Consider the following 26,032-nt stretch of genomic DNA (forward strand, 5'->3'; position numbering starts at 1 on the left):
ACAGTATCTCACAGAAGTGAGTACACCCCTCACATTTTTGTAAATACTTTATTATATCTTTTCATGTGACAACACTGAAGAAATGACACTTTGCTACAATGTAAAGTAGTGAGTGTACAGCTTGTATAACAGTGTAAATTTGCTGTCCCCTCAAAATAACTCAACAAACAGCCATTAATGTCTAAACCGCTGGTCTCAAAAGTGAGTACACCCCTAAGTGAAAATGTCCAAATATAAAAATTAAGGTTTTTGAGGAAAACATTCCAGGATTTTTCTTCATATAGTGGACTTCAATGGGGTTATATTGCAGCCATTTGCTAAAATCATTTAAGTTCATTTTTTTTCCTCATTAATGTACACACAGCACCCCATATTGACAGAAAAACACAGAATTGTTGACATTTTTGCAGATTTATTAAAAAAGAAAAACTGAAATATCACATGGTCCTAAGTATTCAGACCCTTTGCTCAGTATTTAGTAGAAGCACCCTTTTGATCTAATACAGCCATGAGTCTTTTTGGGAAAGATGCAACAAGTTTTTCACACCTGGATTTGGGGATCCTCTGCCATTCCTCCTTGCAGATCCTCTCCAGTTCTGTCAGGTTGGATGGTAAACGTTGGTGGACAGCCATTTTTAGGTCTCTCCAGAGATGCTCAATTGGGTTTAAGTCAGGGCTCTGACTGGGCCATTCAAGAACAGTCACGGAGATGTTGTGAAGCCACTCCTTCGTTATTTTAGCTGTGTGCTTAGGGTCATTGTCTTGTTGGAAGGTAAACCTTCGGCCCAGTCTGAGGTCCTGAGCACTCTGGAGAAGGCTTTCATCCAGGATATCCCTGTACTTGGCCGCATTTATCTTTCCCTCGATTGCAACCAGTCGTCCTGTCCCTGCAGCTGAAAAACACCCCCACAGCATGATGCTGCCACCACCATGCTTCACTGTTGGGACTGTATTGGACAGGTGATGAGCAGTGCCTGGTTTTCTCCACACATACCGCTTAGAATTAAGGCCAAAAAGTTCTATTTTGGTCTCATCAGACCAGAGAATCTTATTTCTCACCATCTTAGCAAACTCCATGCGGGCTTTCATGTGTCTTGCACTGAGGAGAGGCTTCCGTCGGGCCACTCTGCCATAAAGCCCCGACTGGTGGAGGGCTGCAGTGATGGTTGACTTTCTACAACTTTCTTCCATCTCCCGACTGCATCTCTGGAGCTCAGCCACAGTGATCTTTGGGTTCTTCTTACCTCTCTCACCAAGGCTCTTCTCCCCTGATAGCTCAGTTTGGCCGGACAGCCAGCTCTAGGAAGGGTTCTGGTCATCCCAAATGTCTTCCATTTAAGGATTATGGAGGCCACTGTGCTCTTAGGAACCTTAAGTGCAGCAGAATTTTTTTTGTAACCTTGGCCAGATCTGTGCCTTGCCACAATTCTGTCTCTGAGCTCTTCAGGCAGTTCCTTTGACCTCATGATTCTCATTTGCTCTGACATGCACTGTGAGCTGTAAGGTCTTATATAGACAGGTGTGTGGCTTTCCTAATCAAGTCCAATCAGTATAATCAAACACAGCTGGACTCAAATGAAGGTGTAGAACCATCTCAAGGATGATCAGAAGAAATGGACAGCACCTGAGTTAAATATATGAGTGTCACAGCAAAGGGTCTGAATACTTAGGACCATGTGATATTTCAGTTTTTCTTTTTTAATAAATCTGCAAAAATGTCAACAATTCTGTGTTTTTCTGTCAATATGGGGTGCTGTGTGTACATTAATGAGGAAAAAAATTTACTTAAATGATTTTAGCAAATGGCTGCAATATAACAAAGAGTGAAAAATTTAAGGGGGTCTGAATACTTTCCGTACCCATTGTGTATATACAGGTGCTGGTCATATAATTAGAATATCGTGAAAAAGTTCATTTTTTTATTGTAAATTATTTTAAAAAATTAAACTTTCATATATTCTAGATTCCCTACATGTAAAGTAAAACATTTCAAAAGTTTTTTTTTTTTAATTTGTTGATTAGAGCGTACAGCTCATGAAAGTCCAAAATCCAGTATCTCAAAATATTAGAATATTTACATTTGAGTTTCATTAAATGACCATCCCTACAGTATAAATTCCGGGTATCTTTTGTTCTTTGAAACCACACTAATGGGGAAGACTGCTGACTTGGCAATGGTCCAGGAGACAATCATTGACACCCTCCACAAAGAGAGTAAGTCACAGAAGGTCATTACTGAATGGGGTGGCTGTTTACAGAGTGATGTATCAAAGCATATTAAATGCAAAGTTGACTGGAAGGAAGAATTTGGGTAGGCAAAGGTGCACAAGCAACAGGGATGACCGCAAGCTTGAGAATACTGTCAAGTAAAGCCGATTCAAACACTTAAGAGAGCTTCACAATGAGTAGAATGAAGCCGGAGTCAGCGCATCAAGAGTCACCACACTCAGACATCTTCAGGAAAAGGACTACCAAGCCACTTCTGAACCAGAGACAACGTCAGAAGCATCTTACCTGGGCTAAGGAGAAAAAGAACTGGACAGTGAACAGTGGTCGAAAGTCCTCTTTTCAGATAAAAGTAAATTTTGCATTTCATGTTGAAATCATGGTCCCAGAGTCTGAAGGAAGACTGGAGAGGCACAGAATCCAAGCTGCTTGAAGTCTAGTGTGAAGTTTCTGAAGTCAGTAATGATTTGGGGGGGCCGTGACGTCTGCTGGTGTTGGTCCATTGTGTTTTATCAAGTGCAAAGTCAATGCAGCCATCTTCCAGGAGATTTTGGAGCACTTTATGCTTCCATCTGCTGACAAGCTTTATGGAGATGCTGATTTCCTTTTCCAGCAGGACTTTAGCACCTGCCCACAGTGCAAAAACCACTTCCAAGTGGTTTGCTGACCATGATATTACTGTGCTTTATTGGCCAGCCAATATGCCTGACCTGAATCTATGGGATATTTTCAAGAGAAAGATGAGAAACAGTCGATCCAACAATATACAGATGATCTGAAGGCTCAATAGTGCCTCAGCAGTGCCACAGGCTGATCACTTCCATGCCACACTTCACTGATGCTGTAATTTGTGCTAGGAGCAAGTCATTTGCTGTAATATGTCCTGCCGATCAAGTATTGAGTGCACAAAAGAACATACTTTAAAGAACTTGAACTTTTCTGTTTTGCAAATCCATTTTTTGATTGATCTTAGGAAATATTCTAATATTTTGAAATACTGGATTTTGGACTTTCATGAGCTGTATGCTCTAATCATCAAAATAAAAAAAAAAAACTTTTGAAATGTTTTACTTTACATGTAGGGAATCTAGAATATATGAAAGTTTCATTTTTAAAAATAATTTATAATAAAAAAATGAACTTTTTGATGATATTCTAATTATATGACCAGCACCTGTATATATATATATATATATATATATATATTGTAACACCTCCCTTTTTAAAAAAAAAAAAAAAAAAAAAAAGATATTACTCTGAGGGGGTTTAACAGAAATTCAACTGGTACTGAAAGATAAAACCACTTCAACAAAAAAATATTCTTTTTTTCTATTTTATTGCCACCAGTGCATGTATATAATTGCCACAAAAATAAACAATAAGCAAAAACAGTAGTCTTTGTCTCTGTGCAAATGAGTCAATAAATGAAACTTATCGTCAATGATCAACTTTAGATGAGCTGAAATGATGATGGTGATGAGATGAGTATAAATCCACAATGTTATTTGAGAGCGATGCAATGATATAATCCAGTAATCCAGTGAGTGAGAAGTGAAGATAGTCAATGGCGTTCGGTGACTCGCTGACCTAAAAGCTGCGTTGATTAGGCCACGCACCGTAGCCTCACTACAGCATGGTCTTATACAGTTTCCATGCTACTCGCTTCCTGGAGACGTGCATGAGTATAATCGTGACAGAAATGAACTGATACATAAGATGAAAAAGTCATTTCTACAAAAGAAAGCAAAATAGCTAACATCAGTCAATATCTTTTACAAATACACCAAGTTAACATAGTCAGCCAATACTCACGTTTGAGCGTAAACTCTCAAAGTGTTCTCCAAACAGGACTTAAAATGAGTAGACAGGTAGCGCTAGTTCAATCATGCATGCGGTTTCCCTCTACCAAACGAACTAACTTGCCCGTCGGTGACTAGGCTTATATCTGGTAGCTACTATGCACTAGCACAGAAAAATAATTCTTTCTTAGCATTTACAGTGCTTAGAGCTGGTAATAATATCTAGATCATTTAAGAGACAATTTATTGCAGACGGGGAGTCAGAACCAAATATGTATTGCACACAAGTTTTATTAACTAAATCACCAACACATAACTAAACTAACACATATAAGCATATGGTGGGGGCAGGTCGAGGCCTACAGGCCTTGCAGGCCCACAGGCAGCACCCCGCAGTTGCAGTGTTGTCGGAGTAGGCCAGAGAGAGCGGGAGGAGCATTGTGCACTGGCTTTTAAGGTCCGGGAGAAGTCACACCCCTGAGGGTTAACCTAACCAATGAGATGGGTAGGATTTCCAAGTGGCAAAATTCCTCTGTGGGCTTTTACGAGCCTTTGCGTTTCTAGCAGGGCATCTGCATATGAAACTATTAAAAGATTCTTGTAATACTGATATGTTGCACAGGTATCAATAGATCATTTAAATCATCAAAATCAGGGCTCTGAACCAGTTCAAGGAACGAAAACTAAAACCGGAAACGAACAAAATTTTGACCGGAATGTAACCAGAAACGAAAACAAAATCAAATTTAATCATTCTGAACAGAAACGCTAATTTGAAATGCCCATTAACCGGTTAATAACGTTATTTTTTTTCGTTCTGTTCAATATTTTGATTTGGCAGTCAACCAATCACGAATTCAAATAGTACAGCCTATGCAAATGTGACGCTGATGCATCCAAAGTGTGTGAAATGCCCGCGCTCAGGTTTTACAGGCTCAGCTTTCAATCATAGGTTAGGTAAGTCACAATGGCAATGCCCTGGCATTATTTTTTCCGATGATATGTCACCAACCATCAAGCATTAGGCCTACATTTAGGCTAAGTGAAAATTAATGTCAAGTAGGCTAATATGCAGCTTGTTGTGCGTTTTGAAACCAGAAAAAATTGCAGGATATGTAGAACATAAGTTCAAACATTGTCACATCACGCATCTGCAGCACTTCTGTAAACGGAGAAAACAGAATAAAACTACAGGTTACATAACATATATAAAAATAAAAGGGAATTAGGCCTATAGGCTACACGAAATTTCACTATATAATTAGGTCTACAGATTAACAAAATGAAAGTTGTTCATTGTGGCGCACTCCAAAGATCTAGGAAAGGAAACAGACATTCTGCTTGTTTTTGTTTTTTAAGTGTCTTTTGTAAATGTATGAATTATGTCTTGCATTTACCTGTATGACCATAAATTACGCAGTACAGTTTACTGTCTTAGAAGTGGTCGGGCCGGCGCCTCACGCGCGCGCACACAAATTTTTGCATTGCTTACTTGATATCGCAGCCTGTTAAATAATTAAAATAAAAAGCAATCAACCAAACATATAAAACGTTACACTGCTCAACTCAATTCTGCAATACAATCTGCCATTTACCACCCGTGACCACCGCCTGACTGTGCTGTTATGTGAAGGATGATGTCGATAATGTGAGTGAAGTACAAAGCTTAGTTTAGCATTCACCTCGAAAATGGAAACAGTGCCGAATGAGAAAGGTAGGCTTCAGATTCACTTTAAATTTATTAATTTAGCATCTTATTTAGTTCCCTTTCAAGGGAACTCGTGCTGCGTCAAGCGCTTCGAGAACGCCTCTCCGTGATTGCGTCGTGAAGCACATGTGAAATTTGTCCAATGGCGTGAAGGAACGTCATAGGCGGGTGACGTCATGACCAGGAAAGCACATTTATCTAAGACACTATTATGGCGACACAAGTGCAGCAATTCAGGCCGTGTGCGTCTCCTTGTCCTCGCTACATCCTGGTGGGAGATGCACACGAGCTTTGTGTTGTTTGCCTGGGAGTGGAGCATGCCCAGTCAGCTCTCGAGGGAGCTGGCTGTGTGCATTGCGAGCAGATGTCTATGAAGACACTCCGCTCCCGCCGGGCGCTTTTCGAGGAAAGCGGTTTGGCTCGCGATCCCCGCGGCTCGGGTCGCGTCGTGGGGTTCGCAAATGGATCTTGCAGAAGGGTTAGAGATGGGCCCCGCCCTTTCTCTGCCTTTACCTGCAGGATCCAGCGCTTCATTTCAGGAGGTAGAAGCACGCTCTGCGGTTTCTTCTGCCCCTGGTGAAGCGCCGATGCTGCAGCGCTCTAGTTCTGAGGAACTGGATGTTGTCAGCATCGTTCAGTGTGAAGAGTCGCCACCACACTCACAAGCATATGAGGAGCTCGTGGAGGTTGTAACTAGAGCGGTGGCCAGATTGAACATAAGCTGGCTGACCGAGAAGCAGGAAGCCCGTCAAGCAAGCTTATTAGACGAGCGCTTTCTTCCTTCTCGCGCACAACCTCCACGCCGGGGCTTGCCTTTTTTTCCCGACCTCCACACCGAGGTGTCGAGGTCGGGAAAAAGCCTCCCTCAAAGCCCCGAAGTTACCCACTAAGCCCCAACGTACATCTTCTGCTTTAGTGGGTAAAGCGTACTCGGCCGCAGGTCAGGCGGCGGCGTGCTTACACACTATGGCCGTCCTCCAAGCCTATCAAGCCGACCTGCTCAAAGACCTTGATGAGGGTGGGGAAGTCAGTCGCGAGGCGTTCTCTGAGCTGAGGAAAGCTACAGATCTTTCTCTCCGTGCTACCAAGGAGACAGGCAGATCTATTGGGAGGTCTATGGCAGCCCTGGTAGCCACGGAGAGACACCTTTGAACTGAACCTTTGAAATGAGTCTGAACTGAGAATGATTAACAGATTAAAAAAGATCCACTAATGCCTTTTCTCCTTTTGTTCTGACCTCAGAGATTGCAAAGTGTCTGAAGTCTTGTCAGGTTAGTATCATTTATAAAACTTCATTGATTTGAGATTTAAAATACTTAAAATACTGAGATTATACTGAGATTTATAAACTTCATTGTGGCGAGGGGGGGCTTGGTTCAGCGGAGTCAGCAGCGGGAGAGAGAGTCAGGAGACGAACGGTGAGTGAGTGGGTTAAATGCAAATGACGAACACCTGTCTCTTGTTTCAGTAATTGGTGTGGAGAGAGTATATAACACCAGGAGAAACAGGAGCGGGGTCCTGTCCAGCGGAAGTCAGTCCCGCCCTCCTGGGCGGGGCTCTGGGACCCCCAAACTGGCTCTGGTCAGACTCGAGGATGGACAGGTGGGCGGGACCTGGGGAGAGGGACAGGACGAGAGAGAGGAACAGAAGGGGAAAAAGGAGAGAGAGAGACAGATGGGAGGGGTTCGCCGACCCCTGGGCACGCCACCATATGGTCCTCCGCGAGGTGGATGGCCGAGTCCAGCGACGTGGGGCGGTGGCACTGGACCCACTCGGCTGTCCTCCGTGGGAGCCGAGTAATGAACTGCTCCAGTACCACTCGATCGACAATCTTCTCCACGTCGCTTCCCTCAGCCAACAGCCATTTGCGGCAGGAGTCCCGGAGCTGTTGGGCCAACTCGAACGGTCGGCCGGACTCGCCCAGTTCCAGGGAACGGAACCGCTGGCGATGTTCTTCAGGGCTCCGGCCGACCCGCTGGAGGATGGCCCTTTTCAGGTCGTTGAAGACCAGGAGATTCTGCACCGGAAGCTGCTGTGCCGCTATCTGGGACTCCCCGGAGAGCAACGGGACCAGGCGCATCGGCCACTGGTCCCGCGGCCAGCCCGACAGCTCGGCCGTCTTCTGAAAGAGGTCGATGAATACCTCTGGGTCGTCCTCAGATCCCATTTTCTTGAGTGGTAGGTGGGCGGGCACAGCTCGAGGTTCCAGGGCTTCCGGTCGAACCTCCCGGTCAATCCAGCTCCGGAACCTCTCGCGGTCCTCCTGCTGGGCTTGAGCAACGACTTGGAAGCACCTCTCTTGATCCTGTCTCAAGTCCAGCAGGGCCTGGTGTTGTTCTTGTTGCATGACCGCGAGGGAGGTGATAATCTCCGCAAATGGCGATCCGGAGGACGATTGCATGGCGGCGGCTTCCGTCTTCCTTCCCGGGTTTCGGCACCAGTGTAGCAAGGTTCAGGATTCAGGAAGGAAGAGGACAGGGTCGGCTTGACTACTGACTGCTTTATTTGCACTAATTCACCATATACAAAAACAAAGGGGTGTAGACAGGCACAAAGCAGTCATAAATCATTCACAATTCTCTCTCAAAAAGACATATCCAGCGGGGCAGCAGTCAGTAGTCCTTCTCTCTCTCCTCCACTCCTGTTTCTCCTGGTGTTATATACTCTCTCCACACCAATTACTGAAACAAGAGACAGGTGTTCGTCATTTGCATTTAACCCACTCACTCACCGTTCGTCTCCTGACTCTCTCTCCCGCTGCTGACTCCGCTGAACCACGCCCCCCTCGCCACATTCATATTACATAATTATCCAAAAGTTAGAGGATGTTACATGAATAATGTTTAAATTACATGTTTTGTCTTAAACACAGGGCACAGTGAGATCTAAACGAATGCCAGTCAGCAGATCACAGCAGAACCAGAACACAGCAGAAACACAAGAGATGAGCCCTCTGAAGACTGAAGATCAGGAGGAAATTCAAACATGAGAAAGGGATTATTCCAGATTTAACTCTAAACACCTTAAGATTTTTAAGCACAATTTTCTGCAAAGCTGCTTTGAAACAATATCGATTGTAAAAAAAAAAAAAAAAAAAAAAAAAAAAACACCAAATACAAAATTGCACACTGACCATTTGATCAAAATCTAATGTGCTCCAACACTGATTCAGTGTAATGATGTTATTTATTGTTATAGCAAACTTAAAACAAAGTGATTTGTGTTACTCCTTTTGCTTGTTTAACTGAAGTGACTCACAATTAAACTTTAAGTTTATTTTTCTGACTTTATTTGCAGATATTTTTGCTTGTTTTAAGTATTAAGCTCATTGAATTCTGATTCATTTCTCTGAGACAATATCTTGCCAGTTTGATTCTCATAAATATATTTTACTTAAATATTTGTATTAGAAAAAATAAAATACTGAGTAACAATATAATTTTTGGTCCCACTTTATATTAAGTGGCCTTAACTACTATGTACTTACATTTAAATTAATCATTTGATACAATGCACTTATTGTGTACATACATGTTTTTACATTGTACTTATATTTTAAAAACACCTGCATGTAATTACATCTGTAATTACACTGTTGACCCATCCCTTACACCTTACCCCTACCCTTAAACCTACCAATACCACCAAAGCTTTGCCTAACCTTACCCGTATCCCACCTCAATAGCAGCAAAAGTGTTTTGCAATTTAATATGAACCCAATAAGTACATTGTACTTATTTTTTGATGTAAGTACATAGTAGTTAAGGCCACTTAATATAAAGTGGGACCTAATTTTTTTTTTTTTTGTAGTGTGGGACTGCAGTATTATGCATTTTATTACAATACAGAGAAGCAGCCAAGCAGAGTATGATTTGTGCAATTAAAATGGCCATTTGGTTGTCACATAAAGAAAAAATGTGCATTAATGAGTCTTGTGACATTGACCTGAGACATTTAAATATAAATGGGGTGTAAATCAATGTATTTGTAATGTTGACTATAATAATTATAATAATTTTTACAATAATTTTATTTTAGTTTTTCATATACTTTTTTTTTTTTTTTTTGATAATGTGATTGTTTTGAAATGTTATAATTAATTGCCTTAATTAATGATTCTTCTATGAATTAAAAAAAACAAAAAAAAACTTAATTTTTGGTATTAAAGTGTTTTTTAAAGTCAAAGTCTCTCACTCTCTCTCTCTCTCTCTCTCTCTCTCAAATTTCTATAGGCATAATGGTTTTAACCCTCAAAAGACCTTCGGGACAAATGTGGGCAAAATCATTTTGTTTTGATTTTTTAAAAATTAATCTTTAATCTGAGTGATACAAGGCTTTCCTACCCTTCCTACGTTTGACACCTGAACACACACACACAAAAATTGGACTTGATTCAACAATGTTAAGTGGTTGAAAAAAAAACTCCTTAATTGGTCCAACAATTTTAAGTCGCCATGAAATCAAAATTAACCCTATTTACTTTGTTAGCTTATGTTACTAGTCTTGTGCTGAACAATTAATCCATGAAAGTTAATACACAGACATTTTTTTTTTTGCCGTGGTAATCTTTAATCAAAATCTGAAACGTCACTTCCAGTCTGGAATGCCGTTCCTTCCCTGATGACGTCAGTTTGATGGCTTGGGATGAAAACACTTAAACCACTCCCCTCCAACCGTTAGTCTGCTATGAGCGAGAGATGGAGAGGAGGAGCGCTAAGGTAAAACCCTGCCCTCTATTCAATATTCTGTTTTACTTGGAAATATGCTAACTGTGCACCACTAGGACATAAATACCTGAGATCCTGGAGCAGAGTCCAGGTCCAGGCAATAAAACTGCCCGCCTTCTCACACACCTCTTGAAGGGATACACCCGAAATGAAGGCCTTGGAGGCCACCATACTCCTAGTAGAGTGAGCTCTGACAGCCAATGGTGAAGGCTGACCAGAGGCCTCGTAGGCAAGGGAGATAGCCTCGACTATCCACTTGCTAATAGACTGGTCAGAAGCAGGAGAACCTTTCTTAGGGGATTCAAGGCAAATGCTGAAATGCTGATCAGATTTTCTCCACGTCGCTAGTGCTCTGACTGGACAAAGAAGGTTCAATTTTTCCTGGTCCTGATTCCTGAAAGGAGGAGGGCAGAAGGCTTGCAACACAATGGGCCTCGGTACATTGGTCAGCAGTTTGGGGACATAGCCCTGCTTAGGAAAAAGAAATGCCTTAACCATCCCTGGTGCAAATTCAAGGCACATAGGGGACACCAACAGGGCATGGAGATCTCCTACTCTTTTTAGAGAAGAAATGGCTCAGAAAAATACTGTTTTTAAAGTCAGAAACATTTCTGAAACTGATACAATGGCCTCAAAGGGAGTTTGAGGTTACCCAGCTAACAGGAAACGTTTCCATACCTTTCACTAATGTTATGTAAAATTTATGTAAATGAATAATAATGTTTCAGAAACAGTCTTATAATGCTTTCATAGTTAAAATACAATTTCGCAACGTTGAGAGGAAACATTCTTTGAACAACATTGTTGGAACATTCTTATGATGTTATTTGTACTTGACTGATGTTTTCATAATGTTGAGCGAAAACGTTCTCATAGAAACGTTCTTGGAACATCTTTATGATGTTAATTGTACTTGACAGATGTTCTCATAATGTTGAGAGAAAACGTTCTTAGGATAACATTCTCAGAACATCCTTTTAATGTTATTATTTGCTGAATGTTTTCATAATGTTATAATACGTTCTGAGTACAACATTCATGAAACGTCCTTACGATGTAATTTGTGCTTAATGAATGTTCTCGTAATGTAGAGAGAGAACAAAGTTTATGGAACGTCCTTACAATGTTATTTTTACTTGAACATTCTCATAACATTGAGAGAAAACGTTCTTAGAACAACATTCTCAGAATGTTGCTAAATGGCCCTTTGCTAAATGTTTTTTAGAATGGTTTAGTTGGAAGTTCATCTAACTTTTTTTTTTAAATGTTACTACTTGTTTGATCATTAAAGAGAATTGAAGAGAACATGAAGTCACAAGAAACATGCATAAAGAACAAATAATGAACGCAAGTAGCAGGAATAATACACCGACTTCATCTCAGCTAAAAATATGTTTTTAGAATGTTTTGCTAACATTCCCATTAAGTTATGAAAACATTATTCCTGCAACATTTTTAAACATTCAAAATATCCAGTTTTTTAAATGTTTTAAGAACATTTTGTCCTAACATTTACATTACTTTTAAAGAACATTATTGAAAGTTATGGGAACGTTCCTTGTTAGCTGGGATTGAACCTAATGCATTACACTTGTAGTAAACAGCACATTCCAGGGCCCAGTTTATGGCCGGGCCCCTCTCTGTCCATAACAGCGGACAAAGGTTTGCTACATTTTGATTGGATCTTGGTGGACTAACACAAACATACTGTCCAACGCCATCAGATAAAGATGTAAGGACAACATCCAGACCTCTCATAGAGGGGAGGAAGAAGACCTCTTGTACCAAGCCTGGGAAGGACAGGACTTCTCATTGGTCCACATGCGGTTTCTGCCCTTCACCCATCAAGAGACTACTTCCTAAGGTTGGCCAGAGACTGCCATAAAAATTCCTCGGGACCTCAGCAGCAATGGGTGAAACAAAGAGAGATCACAAAGATCCATCCAAAGCTATTCAAAACTATGTTTGAAAACCTTAGAACTGATGCAAACTACACATCCATTTCATACTTATTCACAGGAATAAGTATTCTCAGTGACAGCTATTTGTAGTGCAACATCTGACACAGATTCAGCTGTTAATGTACAACTGAATGAATGCATGACAGTTCAATCTTCTTCCATCATGTTTAGCCTCTATTTGTTTAGAATATTGCCAAAGGTATTCTGGTGGTGGTTTGGAAAGTGAGAAATGCATTGGTAAACTTTAAAGAAACTGTAAAGACTTCCAACTTTGTGCTTTATGCAAATGAGTTCCACAGGGGAAAGAAGGGTGGGCCACACTGTGTGTGTCCCCCCTGATGCCAGCAGCCAATCACAGCACTCGAATGGAGAAGCGCCAAATTGCAATCTCCTCCTCATCAGAAAGGGATAAAGGTACCCTTTCAACAGACACTCCTTGTTCTGAGTCTGCCCTTCAAAGGGGAAAGACATAACAGATATACCGTTCTGGGTCTCAACTCTGTAAGGAGTGAGACATTAACAGATACACCGTTCTGAGTCTGTCCTGCACGGGGATAGACATTAACAGATACATTCTCGTTCTGAGCCTCTGGTTCGTCCAGAGAGACAACAACAGATCCCATGATCTGAGTCTACAGCTGGCGAGGCAGCAACAGAGACGACCACGTTCTGAGCCTCCAGCCTGCGAGGAAAGAGACATTAACAAACACTACGTTCAGAGTTTCCGTCCAGTGAGACAGTAACGACATTTGTAACAAGGTTAAGCTCAGGAGAGCAAGCCTTGCTTCCAGAGGTACCTTCGTCTGCGTGTTCCAGATTGTTAAGGACCTTCTGCACCTACACCAGGGCCTCATCTGCGTGTTCCAGATTTTAGGACCCTTTGGTGCTCCAGGAGATCAGCATCCCACAGAGCTTCGTGTTCAAGACTGTTGAAACAGATTCTGGCTCCTCTCCCCACTGCATTGTCACCCAGCACAACCAGTGGAAGACATCACCATCACCGGACTCAACCACGTGGAACGTAAATATCACTTAACCAAACCTCTTTCCAGAGACCTTGGCATTGTTGTATATTATCAGTATGTAATTTCCTAATTCCCATTAGATGTAATATAGCTGATGTTAGTTAATAACAAATAATCTTTTGTTTATTTGTTTAGTGCATAATAAGGTTCTCCACCTTATTATCTTTCAGAGAAACAGTTTATCTTTCCATAAGATAACGTAACTCTTCCATAGCCACACCAACTTAATCACTTGTATTTTATGTATCTTATGCACTTTATTCCTTTATCATTCATGGTATTCATTTAGTAGTTGTGTTAGTTATTCTTGTTTATCTTTTGTTAATAAAATTTATTTTATTACACTTGTGTCTTCCTTGTGCTGATAATACAGAAAAGGCTCTACAAGTTAGCAATCTCACCAATCTTTCAAATAAATCAGCTGACCACTTTACATTAATTCCAAACGAATGAAAGCCCCTGTTGGGAGTGTTCTCATACTGCCAAGGTAAAAGACCTTGACTGGTGCCCTGAACTAGGAAAAGGGGGGAAGTGGTCATCTGATGTACTCATAACCACACCTTAAGAGATGTGATATTTGCGTCTGCCTGGTTGTGCTGAATCCGGGGGTGACGTCTTCCACTTGTTGAGCTGGGCAGCGTTGCAGTGGGAAGAAAGGAGTTGGAATCCGTTTCACAGTCTTGAACACAAAGTACTTGTGAACATTATACTCCTGGAGCACAGAGAAGGTCCTTTTCCTGGAACACGCAGAAGAAGAAGCCTTGAAGGTTCTGGTGTCTGTGCAGACGATGCTTATTCTCTGGAACATGTTAGATTCTGAAGTCGGTGCAGATCCGGTCAGTCTGGAACACGCAGATTTGGAGGATCTCTGATGAGAGTATTTTGAAGTTGGTGCTGAAGATATTTTGAAGATGGGAGGCTAAGCTTGTCGTCATTGTCTCCGTTGCAGTTTTTAAACTCCCCAAATTCACTTCTTGCAGAACTTCCTTGTTTCTCTTTCGAGCTTCAGAGTCTTGAGAGAGCAACTTCACAACTCTGTAGAGTTGGACTTAGCTTAGCACATCTTGGGACCAGAACCTTGAACGGGGACTGGAACAGGAACTGGATCAGAACGGGAAACTGCAGCAACCCAGAACTGGAACCATTCAAGATTCAAGATTCAAATAGTTTTATTGGCATGGTGAAAGAAATCTTTACATTGCCAAAGCATTAATAACACTGTACAATAAAAATAAATAAATAAAATAATAATAATGAAGAAAAAAAATCTAGCAATAAAAAAAAATTTGCAATAAAAATGTTCAATCTTATAATATTTATAGAAGTATCTCTAGGCATATAGTGAGTGTGCTGGTAGTTCTGTCCCACCGGAGGCTCTTTCGTCGTGACAGGACCTCACATACTTGGCGACCAGGTTTGAGCTTGCTGGGCTTTCTCCTAGCAGGTATGGGAGTTTGTCCTTATTTGGTTTCTGATGGAAGTCTTTGTGGTGAGTTGTGAAATGGGGATAGAAAGCGTCCCTAATTTGTGCATATTTAGGGCAGGATGTCAGAAAGTGCAGTTCTGTTTCCACTTCATTCTCTGCAGTGGGGACACAGCCGGTCTTCCTTTGGTAGCCAGGTCTGTCTGTGTCTGCCTGTCTCTATGGTCAGACTGTGTTCACTGAGTCTGTACATGCTCAGGACTTTTCTCAGTTTAGGGTCACTCACTGTACTCAGGTATCCTGACAAATTAATATTCTCTATTTAGGGCCAAATAGCATTCCAATTTACTTTGTAGGGCTGTTGCGTCCGTCCAATGTTTTAGGTATTTGTCTTTTTGTGTTTTGATTATTTGGTTTGGTCTGGCTAAGTTTTTATTTTTTTAGTCAGACATGTTGTGGTTTGTGTAGTCAGCTCTAAGACCAATTGGCTGAGGGCGTTTCTTTCTGGAGTCAGCTCTTGGTAGTTCAGGGCTTTGTGATGGAGGGTCTGTTTATCACAATTTTTTAGGTGGGTGTGGAATTTAATGGCCCTTTTTTGAATTGTGATTATAAGTGGGTATAATCCTAATTCTGCTATGCAGGCATTATTTGGGGTTTTGCGCTATAATCAAAACTTTGCATAGTTCGGTCTATAGAGTCTCTGTTGGGTGTTTGTCCCATTTAGTGATCTCTTGGTTTGTGAGTGGGCCCCAGACTTCACACCCGTAGAGCGCGATGGGTTCTATTACTGATTTGATTATTTTTATCCAGATTCTGATTGGGATGTCAATTTTGATATTTCTCTTAATAGCGTAAAAAGCTCTCCATGCCTTGTCTCTCAGGTCATTCACAGCTTTGTTAAAAATTCCCTGTGTTGCTAATATTTATGCCAAGGTAAGTGTAGTTCTGCGTGTGCTCAAGGAGCATGTTGTCTAATTTAAAACTATGATGTTGGTCTTGGTGACTGGGTCTTTTTCGGAAAATCATTATTTTTGTCTTTTTGGGGTTAACTGACAGGGCCCATGACTAGATGGTCATGATGCTGCTGTAGACCCTCTTTAGTGGGAGACAGGAACACCAGATCATCAGCAAACAGGAGGCATTCGACTTCAGTGTCTAGTAGAGTAAGACCAGGTGCTGCAGACTGATCCAGAGCCCTCGCTAACTCGTTTATGTATATATTGAACAGTGCAGGACTTAAGCTACAGCCCTGTCTCACAATGATACTGTAGCAGAATCTGAAGCATCTCAGCTCTCATGAGAACAGAGACCCTGCTGTGCTACATGACATTCCCTCTTGTGATCCACTTTAGATAGAATGTCATACATGTTTGGAGTGACATGAGTAAATGATGACAGATAAGATAAGTCAAATATTCCTTTAAGAACCAGCTAATGAAGTTTAAGGTACATATTTTACCTTTATGAACAGAATATGTTTCCAGTGAAGAAGAAATAGTATCACATCTTCAGATGAAAGGAAAGATACAGATCAAATCTCTTCAGGCACTCATTCATTCTACACGTCAAGCTGAACACGAGCTTCATTTATCTATTGATCTGTTGTTTTGATTATAAAGAGAGTCAGTGAACAAGAACACTTCCTTTACTTAAAACATTTCTTTCAAAAACATGTATCATTCATAACTAGAGCACAAAAGAGTATAAATGAAAGGCAAGAGATCTTTCTGTTGTACGAAACTTCCCTTTTAAAATAACAAATAATCTTAAATTTACTTATTTAGGAACTGAGGTTATAGAATTTTCAGTCATTATTCAAAGCTAACTTTCCCCCTCTAGTACCCAAATTGAAAAATAATATTCCGTTTTGGAGATCACTCACTATTTCCTTGGTAGAAAGGGTTAATATTGTTAAAATTATTTTTTATCCTCTAATTATTTATCTTTTTCAAAACATCCCAATATCTTAAGTTTTCTCTTAAGCAACTGGATTCAATAATTTTTCCTTTTTGGAATTATAAAGCCCATAGAATAAGTAAAGCACACCTTTGTAAACCTAAAGCTGAAGGCAGATTGGCACTCCCTAACTTCTCTCTTTATTATTATGCCTTTGCTCTTTATACTATAATGTGGTTGGATCCCACTTTTACACAATCCACTTGGATCCAAATGGATAGAGCAGCATGTAGCCCATATGATACTGGGGTGGTGATCTTGTCTCCTACCATATGCGGAGCGTGTGTAAGGCTGGGGAAGGCTTAGCCTTCCCCTGGCCATGGGTCAAACATTAACAGGGGTTCGGCCAAAAATGCACCTGCACATTTAAACTAAATCTAGTAATAAAGTGAAAATGAAAATTAAATGAAAAGTGTCGATTACGGCATTTAAAATAGATCTGCTCATGTTGCGTTATACTTTTTTACATGTTTTACAGCATTGCGCACTATAACCTATCACACACGATTCTGTTGAGCTTACAATTGCAATGGCCAATCAGAGGCGTTCAGATTAGTCATCGCTGAAACGCTGGAGTTTTGTTCAGTGCTCGAGCTGAACTCGGAATTCTGACTGAATTCTGCACTATCGCTAATGCTCTCAGTCTCATCAGAAACTGATAAACATAAACAGATTTGGTGATTGTGCTCTTGAGAGCGTCAAAACTAATATAAACAGGTTTTCTATTTACAATGTATTTTTGTAGCGTTGAGCAATGTCACAAACATATCTGAAGATTTCTTGAACACATGAGTTTTTGTCCAGTGCTGAGATCTGCACACTCAAATCCTCTCATTATAATTTAACTTTTAACAAAAAAAGCATAGTTATTATGTAGGCCAAATAAAATATTCATTGTACAGTCAGCTTAATCGATTAGTCGAACTTTGTGAGATTGCAATGAATTAAGATGAATGACAGCTTAGTGGTTATAAAGGGAGTGCTTTTATGCACGCTTTCTAGGCGATATATGCCTAATTCATTCAGAATTTGAAGTTAACACATTTTTTTGGTGTTTTTATTGGGATGTGTAGGTTGCTGATAGGTGACACATAACTATTTCATGACATAGACTCTATGTGTTTTTATGTAGGAATCACATTTAGCCTTACCCTATAGTTGGTTCATCCTCCACGTATGTCTCCTACAAAGATAGCTAAGTTGGCCTATAAGCATAATTGTAATTGAGGAATCATAAAAGCTATGTAACAAGGATGGTCAAATTGTTGGATTCCCTAATAAAAAGATTTTAAACACAAAAGAGTATAAATGAATGACTCTTCATTGACTACAAAATGCCTTTAACAGTAAACTCTTTCTATTGTTAACAGATCAGACAATGGTAGGCAGAAATCTCTCAAGATCTCAACAGAGGCTCCACAAACAGCATTACCAGCTTCACTTATTACTAACCAGATTGGTTAGGGATTTCTGTCATATGTCTACAAAAAATTTTATTGAGAACTAACAGAGGTTTAGATGTTGATGTTTTATTGAAACCAATACTTTGTGTTTCCATTTGTTGGGCAGTTTGACTTTGAGGTTATTCTTATGTCTGTCTGTGGTCTTTTTAACAGTGTGTTTATCAAAACACATAACTTGTTGGAAAATAAGCCATAAACAAAAATTATTAGATAATGTTGATTATTTAATGATGGTGATATAATTTTCATCATTATGATGTAGACTGGTTCAGAAATCTCATTACTGACCAAAAGTATTTACTCTTCATAGATTTTATTTTATTGTTAATACTGTCTTGCTACAGATAAATCCTGCATTTTGATTTTTAAATATATTGTAGAAAAAAAATATATATATATTTAGATACACATACTGACAATGGTGACATGCTTCATGCCGCAATGCAATGAGCCACCAAAGTATAAAACTCATGGCTCCCAGCGGCATGATGCATGTTACCATTGTTCAGATTCATATGCTGACTCTTGATGTCTGTGTGTGTCCAGATGATGAAGCTTCTCTAAAAAAAAGAAAAAAAGTTGTGACTATTGTTATTAATATTCTTCAGGTTATCAGTAGTGATGGTTAAATGAAGCTTTGTGAAGCACGAGACTTTCCCCTCCACTGTTTTTTAAAATGGTTCATTACTCAAAACTTTTCAAATGGGTGCACACTCATGACATCTTGTGGTCAAAAGGTAGAAAAGCTGCCTTTGCATCCCAGACAACCAAGCCATCAGTTTGTGTTATGAAAACCATATTTATATACCATTGTACACACACAATGTATGAATAAATGAGCCTATGATTAAATTCATGAAAAAATAGGAAAGGCTGATGTAGGCATATATGATCAAAATAAATGAAGATTATCATGGAATGGTCAGTTAAAGTGCTTGTGAACCGGAGATTTACTTTTTTGAAGTAACTTACCCAACACTGGCTATGAGCGAGAGGTGGAGAAGAGGAGCGCTAAAGTGAAACCCTGCCCTCAATTTAATATTCCGTTTCACTTGGAAATATGTCACAACACTGCAGAAAAGTCATTTGCAACTTCCGGTTCTCGGGGACATTAAAAGGATTTCTAGTCTTGCGATTCCATTTAGTGGATTACAATAATATTACAGCTCTCATCTCTATTCACATTTGAAATTCCCACCACAAACAGAAACATCCTAACCTACCTTAGATTTTTTAATTGTTCTCCATTCCCTTCTGGTTTGTTTCTACTGCACTGACAGACTGATTTGTCTATACAGTAAAGCTGTTTCAGCGTTTCAGATCGAGTTCCGGAGATGCTTAGATAATGATTTCTGCTATACGCTATCAATTTTATATTATACACTATATCAGTGGCGTACTGTAACATAGTAATGACAGGCCCCCTGGGCTGCACTGTCTAGAAGGGAACCTGATATATGCAAATTTGTGTCTAACTTACTTAATTTAGATCAGCTAAAATATATTGTTAGACCAACAATATCTTATCAATTAATTAAGTAATAAAGAGATTTAATAAAAACAGAAAGATGTCTATTGCTTCAGCCTTATTCAAAGGCCGGTGGAAACATGGGTTAGCGTTCTGATGGATTTTTTCCTCATGACAGCTGAAACAACTTAAAATAGGCCTTCCGTAATTTTTGGCGATACAGTTTAGTGCAAGACTACAAATGGTCTACTTTTGTTTGTGTATGCTCACAATAACAACAAAACCTTGTACTTTTGTAAAATAAAATTTATAAAAAAACAGGGTGCGCTTTCAGCTGTCTCACTGCGAGAATCTTTCTGAAACATCTCAAAAATGAACTTAAACTCAGCGAATAAATTATACCTAAAAGAAAGAAACATCTCCATCCGATAAGAAATTCGTAGGTCTGTGTTAAATAAGAGACGATCTATCTGCTGAAATGTGTTGTTTTTGAAACCATAGCCAGTGCTCGTTGCTGCTGTTATCAGTGCTCTTGGCGCTCATCAAAGTCCCATTAAGACAAGTCATTTCACTCGGCGGCCATCTTTGTAATGCCTCTCGGGCATGCAAGTGCATCTCTTTGAATGGGGAAACATCAAATTCTTTAAAGCTGTTTGCCAAGCTTTCAATTAAATTTCATATTTGAAATCACCAATGAAATCTGACAACAACTGTCCCATAAATTTTGTTTCTAAACGCTCGAATCATGACAAAAAACTGTATTTTTCAGTCTGGATCAAACTAATGCACATGCGCAGTCCTAAATGCGCATCTCTTGTGTCATTTCGGAGGCGCGCGTCTGACTGTTTCTATAGAAACCGGAGCTTCTAACGGTCGCTGCAGTGACGCGATGTTGATTTACCAGTCGGCGATTGGCTCTTATTTAGAAGGCGGGACTTATTTCGCCATATTGTGTGTTGCACTTCTCCCATTCAAAACAATACAAGTGACACGTCTTGTGTTATTCTATAGTCTTTGGCGCTCGTGCACATGCGCAGTCTTCACACAGACAATCGAGTGTTTCGTTCTGGTAAAAGCACAAAACAAAATGCACACGTGTCCTTGCTCTTTATGTACAATAGTGATGAACACCTTTTGTTTTAACGAAAAAAAAAAAAAAAATATATATATATATATATATATATATGCGGGCGGATTAGAACCCAGAACCTCAGAAACGCTTGCCAAAAGTTCTACCCATTACAGTACACGAACAGACCAGGTGAATTTAAGTATTTATTAACTGATGTGTACTGTATTATTAATATTTATTATTTATCTTAATATTTATATTAATATAGTCTTTTCGTTGCCAGGGGCCACTTGCGATGTGGCAGGGCCCATGTGCGTTGCGGGCCCCCCCGCCTCACAGGCCCCAGTGCGGCTGCACTGGCTGTAGTTACGCCAGTAACTACAGCCGAAAATCCATGCAAGTAAGTGGCCGGTGATCTGGGAGAAAAATAGAGTAAACTTTATAGTTACTTATACTATGCGTGTCTGATATGAAAAAAACACGTCGGCAAATTATATTTGAATTGATTGTTACTGTTGCTTCCATAGGCATCAGTATGTACTTTACAAACTCTAAATGCACTGTTTTACTAGTACTTATGTATATTTAAATGTCTGACACCTAAAATAAACATTATGTTGTTAAAAACACTGAATAGTTGTGATAAATGACAAGCGCTACTGAGCGCGTCCGTCTCTGGCTCAACTCCAGAAAAAGCGCGAAAGCACAGTTTGAATCTGGCAGTTATGTGACGTCACTGAACGTTCTAAATCCCATATTTGGGACCGTACTCTCAGGGGCACATATATAAAAATCCCATATGTGTGAGTCGGACTCAAACGGTTAATAGAGATGGGTACAAAAATGACCAAATTTCCTCTCGTTTGTCGCGCCCCACATGTCTCTATTCCTCACCGCCCCGCACTTTGAGAAACGCTGCCCTATACAAATACTACAGCTGTATTACAGCTCACACCCTATACTAAATTTACCCTATACGATAGCCTACTAATCTGGATTGAAGCAGCAAACATTCAGTGTAAGAGTAAACAAATGACATAACATTATTTAATATTTGAATCACAGCTTATATAGTGTTTTGACATCGACAACCCAAGTGCATTTTACCTCAAACTTGCGACTAGTTAACTTTCTAAAGTAGCAATCGCTTCTCGGGTCGACATTAACACACTGACAAAATTATATTCAGAATTAAAAATATTTTTATAACACTTTTTAATGTGTGATTGTGTAAAGGTGTTCACGAGATACCAACCTTTCGCGAACTTGCTTTCAACGTCGAACACTCGTTTTCATGGAGACGCGGTGTGCACGGAGGGGAGGGGCTCTGTGTGTGTGTGTGTGTGCGCGCGCGCGCGCGCGTGTATGTAAGAGAGACGCGTGAGTGAGAGACGCAGGGAAAGGAAATGCAGCTGAACGTTATTTGCTCTATGAAAGACACTGACAAAGACGAAAACTAAAGACATTTAATCTATAATTTTATTTTATTTTAGTTAGTTTCGCCAAACTCACATTACAGTTTTGGTTAGTTATCGTTTTTTTGTAATGCCTCGTTTTTATTTTTATTTCAGTTAACGACAATGTTTTTTCCCACCTAGTTTTCGTTTTTTTCGTTCGTTTTCGTTAACGATTACAACCTTGGCTCGATGTGATCATGTTGGCTATCTATCTTTCTAAGATACTATCTAAAATATTGATAAAGATAAGTTATATTATTAGAAAGTTTTAAAGGTTTACTGTCAATCTACGGTGTCTTTTTTAAGATATACAGGTGCTGGTCATATAATTAGAATATCATCTAAAAGTTGATTTATTTCACTAATTCCATTCAAAAAGTGAAACTTATATATTATATTCATTCATTACACACAGACTGATATTTTTCAAATGTTTATTTCTTTTAATTTTGATAATTATAACTGACAACTAAGGAAAATCCCAAATTCAGTATCTCAGAAAATTAGAATATTGTGAAAAGGTTCAATATTGAAGACACCTGGTGCCACACTCTAATCAGCTAATTAACTCAAAACACCTAAAAAGGCCTTTAAATGGTCTCTCAGTCTAGTTCTGTAGGCTCCACAATCATGGGGAAGACTGCTGACTTGACAGTTGTCCAAAAGACGACCATTAACACCTTGCACATGGAGGGCAAGACACAAAAGGTCATTGCAAAAGAGGCTGGCTTTTCACAGAGCTCTGTGTCCAAGCACATTAATAGAGAGGCGAAGGGAAGGAAAAGATGTGGTAGAAAAAAGTGTACAAGCAATAGGGATAACCTCACCCTGGAGAGGATTGTGAAACAAAACCCATTCAAAAATGTGGGGGAGATTCACAAAGAGTGGACTGCAGCTGGAGTCAGTGCTTCAAGAACCACTACGCACAGACGTATGCAAGACAAGGGTTTCAGCTGTCACACTCCTTGTGTCAAGCCACTCTTGAACAACAGACAGCGTCAGAAGGGGCTAAAGACAAAAAGGACTGGACTGCTGCTGAGTGGTCCAAAGTTATGTTCTCTGATGAAAGTAAATTTTGCATTTCCTTTGGAAATCAGGGTCCCAGAGTCTGGAGGAAGAGAGGAGAGGCACACAATCCACGTAGCTTGAGGTCCAGTGTAAAGTTTCCACAGTCAGTGATGGTTTGGGGTGCCATGTCATCTGCTGGTGTTGGTTTCTGAGGTCCAAGGTCAACGCAGCCGTATACCAGGAAGTTTTAGAGCACTTCATGCTTCCTGCTGCTGACCAACTTTATGGAGATGCAGATTTCATTTTCTAACAGGACTTGGCACCTGCACACAGTGCCAAAGCTACCAGTACCTGGTTTAAGGACCATGGTATCCCTGTTCTTAATTGGCCAGCAAACTCGCCTGACCTTAACCCCATAGAAAATCTATGGGGTATTGTGAAGAGGAAGATGCGATATGCCAGACCCAACAATGCAGAAGAGCTGAAGGCCACTATCAGAGCAACCTGGGCTCTTATAACACCCGAGCAGTGCCACAGACCGATCGACTCCATGCCACGCCGCATTGCTGCAGTAATTCAGGCAAAAGGAGCCCCAACTAAGTATTGAGTGCTGTACATGCTCATACTTTTCATGTTCATACTTTTCAGTTGGCCAAGATTTCTAAAAATCCTTTCTTTGTATTGGTCTTAAGTAATATTCTAATTTTCTGAGATACTGAATTTGGGATTTTCCTTAGTTGTCAGTTATAATCATCAAAATTAAAAGAAATAAACATTTGAAATATATATCTTTGTGTAATGAATGAATATAATATACAAGTTTCACTTTTTGAATGAAATAAATCAACTTTTTGATGATATTCTAATAATATGACCAGCACCTGTAGATGCTCCAACACCAGTGTAGTGAATAGCACATTCCAGGACCCAGTTTATGGCCAGGCCCCTCTCTATCCATAACAGCGGACAAAGGTTTGCTACATTTTGATTGGATCTTGGTGGACTAACACAAACAAATTGTCCAATGCCATCAGATAAAGATGCAAGGACAACATCCAGACACCTTTTAGAGGGCAAGAAGAAGACCTCTTGTACCAAGCCTGGGAAGGACAGGACTTCTCATTGGTCCACATGCAGTTTCTGCCCTTCACCCATCTAGAGACTACTTCCTAAGTTTGGCCAGAGACTGCCATAAAAATTCCTCGGGACCTCAGCAGCAATGGGTGAAACAAAGCCATTCAAAACTATGTTTGAAAACCTTAGAACTGATGCAAACTACACATCCATTTCATATTTATTCACAGAAATAAGTATTCTCAGTGACAGCTATTTGTAGTGCAACATCTGACACAAATTCAGCTGTTAATGTACAATTGAATGAATGTATGACAGTTCAATCTTTTTCCATCATGTTTAGTCTCTATTTGTTTAGAATATTGCCAAAGGTATTCTGGTGGTGGTTTGGAAAGTGAGAAATGCATTGGTAAACTTTAAAGACACTGTAAAGACTTCCAACTTTGTGCTTTATGCAAAGGAGTTCCACATGGCAAAGAAGGGTGGGCCACACTGTGTGTGTCTCCTCTGATGCCAGCAGCCAATCACAGCACTCGAATGGAGAAGCGCCAAATTGCAATCTCCTCCTCATCGGAAAGGGATAAAGGTACCCTTTCAACAGACACTCCTTGTTCTGAGTCCCGGCTTGCGAAGCTAAGAGACAACAGATACACCGTTCCGGGTCTTAACTCTGTAAGGAGTGAGACATTAACAGATATATTGTTCTGAGTCTGTCCTGCACGGGGATAGACATTAACAGATACACCGTTCTGAGTCTGCCCTTCAAAGGGGAAAGACATAACAGATATACTGTTCTGGGTCTCAACTCTGTAAGGAGTGAGACATTAACAGATTTACAGTGGGTATGGAAAGTATTCAGACCCCCTTAAATTTTTCACTCTTTGTTATATTGCAGCCATTTGCTAAAATCATTTAAGTTCATTTTTTTCCTCATTTATGTACACACAGCACCCCATATTGACAGAAAAACACAGAATTGTTGACATTTTTTCAGATTTATTAAAAAAGAAAAACTGAAATATCACATGGTCCTAAGTATTCAGACCCTTTGCTGTGACACTCATATATTTAACTCAGGTGCTGTCCATTTCTTCTGATCATCCTTGAGATGGTTCTACACCTTCATTTGAGTCCAGCTGTGTTTGATTATACTGATTGGACTTGATTAGAAAAGCCACACACCCGCATGGAGTTTGCTAAAAAACACCTGAAGGACTCCAAAATGGTGAGAAATAAGATTCTCTGGTTTGATGAGACCAAGATAGAACTTTTTTACCTTAATTCTAAGCGGTATGTGTGGAGAAAACCAGGCACTGCTCATCACCTGTCCAATACAGTCCCAACAGTGAAGCATGGTGGTGGCAGCATCATGTTGTGGGGGTGTTTTTCAGCTGCAGGGACAGGACGACTGGTTGCAATCGAGGGAAAGATGAATGCGGCCAAGTACAGGGATATCCTGGACGAAAACCTTCTCCAGAGTGCTCAGGACCTCAGACTGGGCCGAAGGTTTACCTTCCAACAAGACAATGACCCTAAGCACACAGCTAAAATAACGAAGGAGTGGCTTCACAACAACCCTGTGACTGTTCTTGAATGGCCCAGCCAGAGCCCTGACTTAAACCCAATTGAGCATCTCTGGAGAGACCTAAAAATGGCTGTCCACCA

General features: G+C 40.2%; 1 protein-coding gene across 2 annotated transcripts in view; it reads left to right on the forward strand.

The window, feature by feature from the left end:
• LOC127509339 (uncharacterized) overlaps positions 1–9,864 on the forward strand; it is an 82,791-nt gene extending 72,927 nt beyond the window's left edge. The window contains exons 13-14 of one of the 2 annotated variants that reach the window (XR_007929205.1): positions 6,976–7,004; positions 8,606–9,864. Coding sequence is in view for 1 of the 2 variants with exons in the window: in XM_051887965.1 (XP_051743925.1) it covers positions 6,976–7,004; positions 8,606–8,722 (146 nt within the window). In the remaining variant the exon portion in view is untranslated. The remainder of the gene's footprint in view (positions 1–6,975; positions 7,005–8,605) is intronic. The other variant, XM_051887965.1, reaches the window with a different exon arrangement.
• The last annotated feature ends 16,168 nt before the right edge of the window (positions 9,865–26,032 follow it).

This window comes from Ctenopharyngodon idella, chromosome 3 (assembly GCF_019924925.1).
Source record: "Ctenopharyngodon idella isolate HZGC_01 chromosome 3, HZGC01, whole genome shotgun sequence".
Taxonomy (NCBI): Eukaryota; Metazoa; Chordata; class Actinopteri; order Cypriniformes; family Xenocyprididae; genus Ctenopharyngodon; species Ctenopharyngodon idella.